Here is a 12547-nt window from a genome sequence, read left to right as displayed (position 1 = left end):
AGCCTGAATGGGCCTTCATCAGGGTCAACTGTAGTAACAAAAATAACTTCATTGCAAATGAAACAATATTTCATGATCATTATACGATTGTAGGTGCATACTGTTGTAAGTGGCGATATACACTGCACAGAACAGGTAAACCGCACAGGCACAGCCCTCGTACAGAATCTACAGGTTAAATCTAATCGTAGGCTATACTTTTCTTTTCCTCCAGTAACAGTTTACGCACGACCATAACATTCGAGGAAGTCCACAAAACTACACATGGGTACCCTGGCCTTAGCTCTGGTCTGGTGACTGCAACTTGTTCCTGTTCGCAGATGACTCAGCACTGCTGGTCTCGGACAGGGACAAACTGCAGGTTGAAAATGCCCTCAGCTCTGAACTCGGTAGAATCTGCACCTGGCTCGCTGATAACAAACTATCTTTACACCTGGGAAAAACTGAATCCATTCTCTTTGGCTCTATTAGTAATCTCAGCAAGGCAAATGGCTTCTTGGTTAGAGTGGGTGACAATGTTATCACACGTAAAGATGAAATTACCTACCTAGGTTCCATCCTGGAGGCTAATCTTTCCGGTGATAAAATGGCCACCAACGTAATCAAAAAAGTCAACCATAGAACAAGATTCCTCTACAGGATCTCCTCACTGGTCAACAAAAACACCTTGAAGACCTTAACAGGAGCCCTTGTACAGGGTTTCTTTGACTATGCATGCACCTCCTGGTACCACAGCACCTCAAAGGCCCTTAAAACCAGGCTCCAGACTTCCCAAAACAAACTGGTCAGGCTCCTACTTGATCTAGCCCCCCGAACCCACCTCACCCCTGCCCACTTCGACAGGCTGGAATGGCTTAGGGTCGACGACAGAGTACAGCAACTTGCAATGGGTCTGGTCCACAAGATTCGATACACCACCAAGATACCCATGTACCTGTCTAGATACTTCCTTAATGTTAACGAAGTCCACACCCACAACACCAGAGGGAGTGCAACGAACCATGTACAACCCAGATTCGGCACAAACAAGGGACTAAATTCTTTTCGCTCCTATGCCACCAAAATGTGGAACGCCCTACCAACTGTCATTAAGACATGCGAATCCCTTGACTCCTTCAAAACCGCTCTCAAAGGGCACCTACGGATGGCTGCAATTCGAAACTGGCCCCCGTAAAATCTGAATCCCCCCCCCGCCCCCCCCTTTTTTCCCCTCACTGTATATATTTCTTTTCCCTTTTTACCTCCTTTTTGATGAATTCCTGTTCTGTCTATAGAAGTGTCTATTTGTACGTCTCTAAATGTTTTGATGATTTGAACATGGTGGACCCTGTTGGAAACAAGTGTAATGCTTAATTGGGTCGTCCACTCACAGTTAACAGCCTTTGTATTGAGTTTGTGCTTGAAATGTACTGTAATTCTGCAAACTGTTAATAAATTCTTCAATCAATCAATCAATCAATAGCCTTCTACTGCTTCTACGATTCTGGACCAGAGCTACCCTGGCCTGTACCCATAATATGGTTGGGGCGTCATGTCCGCTTGCAAAAAATCTGATTAGTTGGGAGCAAATTGGGGGTGTGGATGATGACCAATCATGCTTGTCGTGACCTGTTTTCCAATTTCCATGTGCTAAACTGCTTTCTTTTTCACCCGCATGCAGTAGGTAAGGTCAGCGAAGTCCCGTTCAGAAGGTAAACGAACTTGCAAAGCGATTTTAACTCTTGTTTTTACTTGTTTATAGGGTTGATATTTGATATTTATATGGACACCAATGAAGAGTTTGGATGATTTAAGATTTGCCAGTTTCCTCATATATTTAAGTCTTGTTTACAATGCATTTAGGCTACATAGTCCGCTAATAAAGAGATTGAATGATTGAAATATTTTGCGCAGTAGGCCTAGATTACATTGTTAAAATTCACAACTTAAAAAAACAAAGCCAAACGATGTTAGGTTTAAACAATCTCGTTAAATGGTGTTTCGCTTCTGAAAGCAAAGCAGGCCTTGCACATTTGGGTGACCAGATGTCCCCAGTCCCTCATTTCCAAGACTTTTCACTTCAGGCGTCCCACAAATTGAGACCCTGACCCTGTCCTACATTGTGACTGGCAGGCAGCAGTGTTCAAAATGCCCTATAGTCCCCTAATAGTTGGATTTCTGTTGTAAAGGTATCTCATTGTCTCTTTTCCTGCAAGATGTGTTTTAAAGCCTGTTCAAATAACATGAGAAATATCCCCTATAGGGCCTATAGGTTACTGTACCAAGTCAGCCATACCATGCACCCATGACCAAAATTAGCATTTTAAAACAAAATGTGAGACGCCAGAGGGGTTTAATAACAAAATGATAGGCAATATTAGGCCTATGGTCGAATATGACATCAAGGCATTTAATAGCAACTTAAGTAATAAATTGCTATAACCCCTTCCGTCCCACACAAGCGATAATTCTGTCCCTCAACTGAACAGTTTGGATCTGGTCACCCTACCTTCCATAGATTATGACATATGGTCAATTTCGTAATCCACGTTGTATGTTTTATTTTATGTTTTGCATACAATGAATGCTATTGTTATTATTAGTAGTAGTATTATTAGGCTATTATTATTGCTGGGGCAATGCATTGCATTTGCCATCTTTTGCTCTCACTGCTTAATATTGCTATCTCTCGTTTATTTATTTTTGAAATCCCTAGATTTACTTGAATTACGCCCAGCCAAGACCCAAGTCCATCATGGGCGGCATGGCTGACTCCTCCACTCCTGCAATCCTGCACTCCTACATATTTCTACAAGAAATAGGCACCGGTGCCTATGGAACCGTTTACAAGGCCAGAGAGGATGGGGGTGAACAGCGCATGGTGGCGATAAAGGAGTTGAACTTAGGTGCAGACCCCCAGGGAGGTATCCCTGATCTCATAATCCGCGAGGCTGGGCTGTTGCGCAGACTCGAGCACCATCCCAACGTAGTGAAGTAAGTGTATTTTCAGCAGCATTATATTATTGTCCAACTCTGAATGGATGTTGAATTTGGAATGATTCGCTTTGTTTGTTTGTTATTATGGGCGGCGGGTGGCTCAGGGGTAGAGTTGCCGGATGGTAACTGCAAGATTGCCAGTTCGAACCCGGGCTCCCCCAGAGTTAGCGTCGAAGTGTCCTTGAGCAAAACACTGAACCCCTAATTGCTCCTGATGTGCTGGTTGGTGCCTTGCATGGTTTCCGCCGACATCGGTGTGTGAATGGGTGAATGTAATGCACAATCTATGTAAAGCGCCTTGGATAAAGGCGCTATATAAATGCACCAGTTTACCATTTATTATGGCAGTGGTTCTGGAGGGGGGTCCACTCCCCACATGATTGGGGGGGGAAATTGTGAAAGTAGCTGATCTATAAGCACAGTGAGCTTGTAGATTGTCTATTTTCACAATATTTGTCTGTTGAACTGTGTCAAACTAATAGTCCGGCAGCCGGGGTTATGGGGTGGGCAATTTGGTGTATAGTCTTTTTTATTGGCCTAAAATCTATATCCCTATATACATTCATGAATCCACAACTGACTGGCTGTCACTATTGGGCAATTTCTTTATTCATTAACATCCTATGGAAGGCAAAAATGTCAAACTTTCCTTTTGCTAAAAACGGCCATAGACGTCATGACAAATGTGATGAGGTCAGCACATTTTGGGCACATTTGGGCAAGTGGCTATGGCTTTTTAGCACAAGGAGTGTTTTTTGTGCAAAACTAATGCTTGGAATGGATTCAGAATCATGAAAAAACCCTAGTTTGACATGTCACATGCTACTTAAAGCAAAAGGAAAGTTTGATATTTTGGCCTGCCATAGGATGTTAATGATAGATAGGATCACAAGAAACCCCTATAAAAAAATTGCCCAATAGTGACAGCTGATCAGCAAGTGGATTCATGAATGTATGTATAGACAATATTTTAGGCCAATAAAAAAGACTATACCAAATTTCCCATTTTAAACAAAAGAAGCCTGTCGGCTGCCGGACTATAAATTGAATGCCTCAACTCCTACATTCCTAGTGCTTATCAGGGTGGGTGTCCCTAGTTCAATATTATTATTTAGCGGGGTCATTCCTAGTGCTTATCAGGGTGGGTGTCCCTAGTTCAATATTATTATTTAGCGGGGTCACAGGCACGACCTGACAAGGTTCAGATTCAGAAGTTGAACCACTGTCATGGCATGTACTTTGTTTTGCTCTGCAGATTGTTTGAGACATTTGCTGGTGTATACATTGGAGGGAACGTGGCTCTTACCCTGGTGTTTGAATACATCGACCAGGATCTGTCTGCATACATCTCTAAGGTCCCCATCCACCAAGGTCTAGGCCTTGGCAAAATTAAGGTGCAAACTTGACACTTATTTTCAACATCTCTTGTCCTCGCAAAGCACTCAAATGCCATTCCATTATATACATTTTCTTTGGTGGATATTTTATTTTATATGGTTGATGCTAAATGCCCTTAGGGTAGAGTCATGTCTTAAGGATGTATTGTAGTACTAAACAGGACTTAAGATCACGGTGTCTTAACTGTAATTTCACCTCCATCCATCCACCTTCCTGTCGGTATAGGAACTGATGGTGCAGTTGCTTCATGGGTTGGACTTCCTGCACGCCAACAATATGGTACACCGTGACCTGAAGCCAGAGAACATCCTAGTCAGCAGCAGCGGACAGGTCAAGATTGCAGACTTTGGATTGACATGTCTCTACACCTACATGTACCAAGTTGCTCCAGGGGTAAGTAAAGTACCTCATGTCGGTTATTATTCATTTTACTTCTGTTGGCTGTATGTATGTAAAGTATGTCCGGTCCAAAGTGGCAAGGGGTGTTCGTGTGCTAGGCAAAACAAGGTATGTCTTCAACTATACTGTACGTCACTGATTACTCTGTACAAATACACTAATAATACCATATCTGTCTTATTGTGTGGAGGTGTGGTAAAATAGTTATAGAAGCATCCTTCAACCTTTAGCCATAATGCAAAAAAGAGCAATAAGAATAGTATAAAATGTAAGTTATTATGATCACCCCCTAATGAACTGTTTTTAATGTCATATACATTGAAGTTCCTAGATTTAGTTTAATTTAAAACGGCTCTTATTATTTATAAAGTAAGGAATAAATTACTTCCTGGGAACATTCTGAAAATGTTCAAGGATAGGGAGGTGGTGTGGCGTTATGAGTTGAGGTGGGACCTACATTTACAACAACCCAGTACTGCGGGGTGAATATATGGAATGGCTTGACAGAGGATGTCCAAACACAGCAGAAATATCTCCCCAATTCAAATGTCAAAATACTGTTCAAGTGTATTCTTTTGGCTAAATACAGTATAACGTAGTATAATTAGTACATTACATTCTGAGGGTAGTATGGTGGTGATAGTGATAGCGTTGATGGCAGAGATGGTAATATCGGTAGTACAGTAAGTAAGTAGGCCTAAGTAAAGTTTATTTGTAAAACACATTTCACAGACTATCACAGTCACAAAGTGCTTTAACAACAATAAAGGTAAAACAAGTCAATAATAGTCAATAAAAGTAAAAGAAGTCAATAATAAAGTAAGACAAAAATAGAATGAAAATAAAACAATCAACATTTAACCAAGCCAGTGAAATTGATCAAGGAAGTCAAATAGGGCTATGAAAAGGCCTGTCTAAAAAAGACGAGTTTTTAACGGTCCTTTAAAAATGTCCACAGAGGCCACAGTTAAGTTTGTAGGTGGAAGCTCACTGCTGCTTGTGTGGTAGCAGCCTACTAGCCTAGCTTTAGTAGCCTACGGGTCTCTCCCAGCATGGCAATGACGTAATATTTGATCTGCAAGCTCAAATCTCGCGTGTTGTGAGTTTGTAGATCAGCTACTGTCGGTGCGCGACACCAAGTATAAACCCAGGAATGAGAGAATAATCTCAAAACAGTGACGATCACATTCAAATGGTTTAAAAATACATCAAATATTAACATGTCGCGGACGAAATACAAGACACCATTTATTAATATCGATACAATCAATTTTTTGCATTGCAAACCGATTTTAGATTGTTATAAGGACATACAATGACGATTTCTGTTTAATAAATCGATGTAGTGGATCGTTTTTGAATAAAAAACCGATGCATCGTTTTTTTCATTCCATAGCCTAGGGGTAAAACTTGCAAAGGCTCGATCTCACCATGGTTGTTGGCATTGTGTTGTAATCATTAACCTTATTTCTAGAAAAACAGCACACTTATAAAATAGTTATTATGACGGGCAGATACCACCTAACTTCATGTTTGAGGGTCCTTCATAAATCAACACTATAGAGCGTCCTTTCATGACTACGCCAGGCCCAGGAAATAGTTCCCAATGCATTTTTCCCATAGACATTTCAAAACGTATTTATTTAAAGACCTTATAAGCGTCGTACAAAGCCAACTCTTGTCGTGACAAATCATGACAACAAACACAATATTTTTGGACCAAACAAATAATTACAAAGAAGAAAAAGTGTTGTAAGTTGTAACCTGCCGTTTTCTTCTTCTTTCTAATTTTTTTTCAGCCCGAAAAATTGTGTTTGTTGTCATGATTTGTCACGAAAACAGTTGGCTTTGTCCGCGGCGTTAACATCTTTAAATAAATACTTTCTGAAAAGTCTATGAGGAAAATCAACAGGGATTTCTTTTCCGGGTCTCTCTCGGGGCGGGACTACGACGCTCTATTAAACACCCTTTATTTACGTCTGTGTGTTGAACCAATGAAAAGTGTTAAAAAGCACTTCTGACAAAACCTCTTAACTCCATTGGATCCTCAAACTGTCTGCTATAGCAGCTGCCTCCACCACCTCTTCCCCTCTCATGCAAGTACCAACTTTTTTTTCCCCCCTGAAAAATGACACTTTGGAGTTAGGTGGTTTCTTCCCAACAGCAGAGATATACATCTTACCCAGAAACGACCCTGTAAATTATTGTTTACATTCTGACCTGGTCCATTCCCTGTCTTAAAAAATACATCTCATATAATCACTTTGTTCATCCCTCCCTCACATTCGTGATTCCTGTCACTGTTTGCAGGTGGTGACACTATGGTACCGGGCTCCCGAGGTCCTGCTTGGTTCTGTTTACACGTCCACAGTTGACATGTGGAGTGCTGGCTGCATCCTGGCTGAGCTCTTCCTCTTGAAGTATGAGCAGTTGGCTTGTAGAGGGTGTTTACTGATAGGGCTGTGTTGATTGACAAGAAATGACATGATTGACATGTGATGTGATTTTGTTCCTGAATGTGGTGATCGATGGTGATGAATGACTATACGTTTTTAATATATCGCTCTCGCACGCACGCACGCACACACACACACGCACACACACACACACACACACACACACCTTAATGCATACTTGTATTTGTACAAATACAGTACCTGTGTATTTTGCTGTATATACGCAGTAAAGACATAGCCTGGCTTGGCCAGCCTCATAGCGGAGATTCACTGAAGATTCTTCCCCGCATATGAGTCTGGACTTCGGCCATAGGCAGCTTGAAAAGTGGGCGTTAGTAGTTGCCTTGACAGACAGATCCATCTAGCCAATCAGCGTAACAAAAAGCTGACGTCACCACACAGTGCGCTGGTCCGCTCCTCATACCACGGCAACCACGCTAAAAACAACAAGGTCTTTTTAATAGTTTCTACTTTATACGTGAGCGAGGCTATGAGTCTGGCCGCGCCAGGCTAGTAAAGACATGCAGATAGAGCTGTATAGTCAGGGAATATTATCAGTATTCCCATGTATACCTGGGAATACATTTCTTACCAAGAATTTTCTTCACCAATGTGTTTGTAAAGGTGTCTACTAACATATCCCACATTGGTTTATATTCAACCACCCTAGCGGATTTTTTGACAGCTGCTGAAAGTTGGGGTACCATATAACCATTATAAGGCAAAATGTTTTAAATTTCAATATGCTTTAAGTAGCATGTGACATGTCAAACTAGGGTTTTTTTGCACGAAAAACACTCCTTAGGCTAAAAACGGCCATAGCGGTCAACACATTTGGGCATATTTGGGCAAGTGGCTATGGCCAAACTAGGGGTCAAACTAGGGGGTTTTCATGATTCTGAACCCGTTCCAAGCATTCGTTTTGCACGAAAAATACTAGTTTAGGCTAAATTCAGCCATAGAACTTGCCCAAATGTGCCCAAATGTGCTGACCTCAAAACATTTGTGATGACGGCTATGGCCTTTTTAAGCCCAAGGAGTGTTTTTCGTGCAAAACTAATGCTTGGAATGGATTCAGAATCATGAAAACCCCCTAGTTTGACCCCTAGTTTGGCCATAGACTCCCTAGTTTGGCCGTAGCCACTTGCCCAAAATGCCCAAATGTGCTGACTTCATCACATTTGTGATGACGGCTATGGCCATTTTTAGCCCAAGGAGTGTTTTTTGTGCAAAATGAATGCTTGGAATGGATTCAGAATCATGTAAACACCCTAGTTTGACACGTCACATGCTACTTAAAGCATAATGAAATTTAGAACATTTTGCCTTATAATGTATTGTATGGTACCCCAACTTTCAGCAGCTGTCAAAAATTCCCCTAGGGTGGTTGAATATAAACCAATGTTGGATATGTTAGTAGACACCTTTACAAACACATTGGTGAAGACAATTCTTGGTAAGAAATGTATTCCCAGATTGTATTAATATCCCCTGACATGTGTTGAGCCTTGTTCTAAAATTGTTATAAGCTGAATTACCCATGTGAGCAATTCTTCATTCCACAGGCCACTGTTCCAAGCTGGATACTCAGAGGCTCAGCAGCTCCACAAAATCTTTCAGTGAGTTTTGTCTTGTTTCTCCTGGCATCGTATTTGTGATCACTTCTGTTGGTTAGTTGGCTCAAAATGATCCCATCTGATTCATTTTGCCAGCCAGTCAAATAATTGTGGTCCAGCACAACACAACCTTTATGAAACTCAACCAATTTCTCTCATTCTTAGGAGATACTTTTTTATTCTGCACTGCAATTATTCTTTAAAATGTCAAAAAAAAAATCACACCGTGTGAAGTTAGGGGCGCATCTTACAATATCGAGGAGGGAATTCGGTATATATTAATATATTAAAGTCAAACTCATGTTGCTATGATTAGGTGATGTAATGATGATGTAAAACAAACGGTGTCAAAACAAACATTAAATTCTCTTTATTGTTAATGGGATTTAATGTTTGTGTTAGGGACAAGATGATGTAAATTTTCCCTTCATTGTCAATGGCGTTTTTAAAACAAACATTGAACTAAAAACAAACATTAAACCTGTATATAGGAGCGCCCCTCAAAAAGAGATGACTATTTGTTTTTTGTTTTCTGATTATGTTATTGCTATTGGCTTTTATTATTGCGTCATGAAGTCGCAATTCCCGTCACACACCCCAGGCAAGCCCCCAGGTCATCGTGACATCAACCGCCTGGTCACCCCAGGAATGTTAGAGCCCGCTGTAGTCTCATCCGAACTTAACCGGGATGCAGAAATTTCGAACCCAACGATATCCGGTTTGTAAAGCCAGATATCACTGAGGATATCCTGTCTCGTCCGGAAGGCAATAGAGTCTCTCGTGAGGAGCATAGCAAATGCTGCTAGCTCCCTAAATCTCTTCGGATTCTTCTTATATATGGTTCACTAGATGCGTGTCATGATGACGATGCCTTGTATATCCATATATATATTGTATAGTATATCCATGAGTCTGATGTCAGCGCTGGATATCACTGGCTTTCAAAAAGTAATCTCTACCAGGCATGTCTTCATAAACAAAGTCAAGCTGGAGACATACAGCAATAACAATCAACTGGTGACCATAGTAATAATAGAAATCCAAACAGAGGATAGCGATCTCAACAGGGCCGGAAATTAAGGTCTGGCTCTACCTGGACCCCATTTAGCCCCTCTTGGCACACATTTTACGCTCTAAAACTAAATATGTGAAAACTAGAATTTAGGAAGGAAGGAAAAAAATGTTCCATACATGAGCATTCCCAGCTGATACCCTAATACAATCCCTGTTATGCCCATATAACAGTCGAATAACAGTCCACACTAATTATCCATAATGATGGATAAGGGGTCAGGACAACTAGGCCTTTTCATGGAGGGGTCAGAATAACATTTGGACTGTTATTCGTCTATTGTACTCTATTGTGACAGTCTCATGATAACCACTGTGGTTGCCGCAAAGGTCACAGTTAACTATGGAATCATGCATTTCCTGTCAGTCTCAAAATCCCCATACATGGGGAAAGCCCCATATATGGTGCTCAGGTCTTGTGACATCGCACGCGACCTCCCCCTTTAGGGCCCAGGCGTCTTACTGGTTTCTTATGATGGTTTATATCACATCTTCCCACCTGAATAGTGACACGCCAACTTTAGTTCCCACTTCAGGGCAAGAAGAAGTGTTTTTTTAGTTTCAGTTCCGAACCAACTTCTAGGGATCTGAACCAATTAATTTAGTTCAAAATTAGGCAAGGAAAAAAGAACAGAACCGGTTCAACCCCGGTTGAAAAGGGGCTTCAGTGAGCGTAACAAGCTAGCTAAGAATGCCTATCTATTATCTATCTCTCTAGTACGTGGCAACACTGTAATATTGTGGATATGGGAGAAGTTTAGTTCATCCCTGACTTGTGTTTTACAGGGCGATTGGCTTGTCAGGAGTAGAGGATTGGCCCGGAGTCCCCTGGGGACCAGGTGCTGGGCTGCTGCCTGACCATGGCCAAGAAGTGTTGCCCGGCGCTGGGCTGCTGCCCGACCTTGGCCAAGAAGAGTTGCCCGGCGCTGGGCTGCTGCCCGACCTTGGCCAAGAAGGGAATGACCTTTTAACTGTGAGCATGACTTTTAGTGCAGTTGGTAACTGCCATGCTGTCTTGAGTATTTTAAAATGTGTAGTCTTGAACTGATCACTATATATTTTCTTTTATTTGTAGCAATGTCTGGTATTCGAACCAACCAGTCGCATCTCTGCCTCGGAAGCCCTGGCACATCCTTTCTTTAACGAGATCTTTGGATCACCCGCAACACCACAGGAACCCTAGTGGATTCCATTCAGCGAAAATTGCCGATGTACAAGCTCACACACGTGTCGCAATGTGCTAAAGGTTTTGGAGGGAAAAAAGAGCAGGGCTGTAATTTGTTTGAAATTGGTCATCCTTTTATTTTTGTAATTATATATATTCTTTTGTAAATATAAGATGACAATGTTTATATCTTTGTTTACGAGTTTTTCGGCAAAGAGTTTGGAGAGGGGGAAAAGGAGCAGGCCCTGGAATTAAGTTTCTGCAGGTTAAATAACAGTGCTGCTGCAGTATGTGCAATGTCGTTTCACCAATGCACTTTAGGTCAACAGTAGAACACTTTAGTATTATGCGTGTCTTAAGTACCAGGTCTTATGACTTAATTTAAGACCTGGAGGCGTGGTCAATGCTGTTTGGCCACTCAGAATAGCCAAATGGCATTGATCACGCCTCCAGGTCTTAAGTTAAGTAATAAGACCTGGTACACGCATAATACTGCCCTTTACGTTCAAAATGTCCTGCAAAATTTGTTTCATAATTTGTTATTTGTTCTAAATTGGTCATCCTTTTCTTTACTGTTTTTGTAAATAATATAAGACAATGTTTACATCATTGTCTTGAGTTTTGTGTGTTGTGTTTGCATGTTTACTAGTTTTGTACTTTTGTACTCAAATAAAAATGTTTTCCTTATTCTACTAGCTTCTGTTTCTTAATTTCAATATGTTGCATCTGTACTATTCTGTAGTATAAAATATTCAGACTTAAGCCCTTTGGTTGATAATTAGCAAATTTGTTTATGCCAGTGTGAGGGCAATGAGTAATAGTAACATCCCAAATTCCCAATATATGAATGAATGAAACATTGTAAAGCACTTTGAGCACTTGGAAAATCACTATAAAAATGCCTTTTTTTTACTTTAGTTATTCTTTGGTTTTGTTGCATCAAGTGAAACTGTCAGCCTCCCTAGAGCTGCTGCATATTTATGTCAAGGTGACATGGTTCTGTGCTTGTGTGTAATTACTGTGAAGTGTGCAACACAGTGCCTATCCCTGGCAACTTACTCTTGCAAGTTCATAATGTCAACAGTGGGTGGCAGTGTTACCATACGCAACTTGGTTCACAGTAGCATTGGTACCCATGCTTGTTGAAAAGCCCTTTAATCCGTTTGTAATGGGAATCCAATTCCATCTAAAATAAATGAACTTAACCCATTTTGACCTGAGATCAGATTCTAAAAATGTCTTCTACATCCTGACAGTTTTCTGAAAAAGCTATGTTTCTATGTCAGTGGTTCTTCGATTTTTGCAAAAATAGCAGACCTACAAGCTCATAGCGCGCCACCGAGTGGCGCGCTATGAGCTTGTAGATCTGCTATTTTGGTGTTAGCATAACATAATGCTAACACCAAAAGGGGTTCCCGCCCAAAATGGGTTAATCAGCTAGGGAGATTTTAATTTAATTGGTCAAA

At 41.1% G+C, this 12547-nt stretch overlaps 1 protein-coding gene across 1 annotated transcript; it reads left to right on the top strand.

Moving 5' to 3' along the window:
- Positions 1–1657: 1657 nt before the first annotated feature.
- LOC306916390 (cyclin-dependent kinase 4-like) lies at positions 1658–11099 on the top strand (the record flags this gene model as incomplete). Its single annotated transcript, XM_079494223.1, has 8 exons — positions 1658–1691; positions 2696–2973; positions 4232–4370; positions 4600–4767; positions 7084–7193; positions 8795–8848; positions 10703–10889; positions 10992–11099. Exons 2-8 carry the CDS (start codon positions 2735–2737, stop codon positions 11097–11099), a joined length of 1005 nt encoding a protein of 334 aa, XP_079350349.1. The 5' UTR covers positions 1658–1691; positions 2696–2734.
- Between the last annotated feature and the right edge of the window lie 1448 nt (positions 11100–12547).

Source organism: Electrona antarctica (assembly GCF_951216825.1).
Source record: "Electrona antarctica genome assembly, chromosome: 23".
NCBI lineage: Eukaryota > Metazoa > Chordata > Actinopteri > Myctophiformes > Myctophidae > Electrona > Electrona antarctica.
Note: the sequence above shows the minus strand (reverse complement) of the source record. Positions and strands in the feature narration are given on the sequence as shown.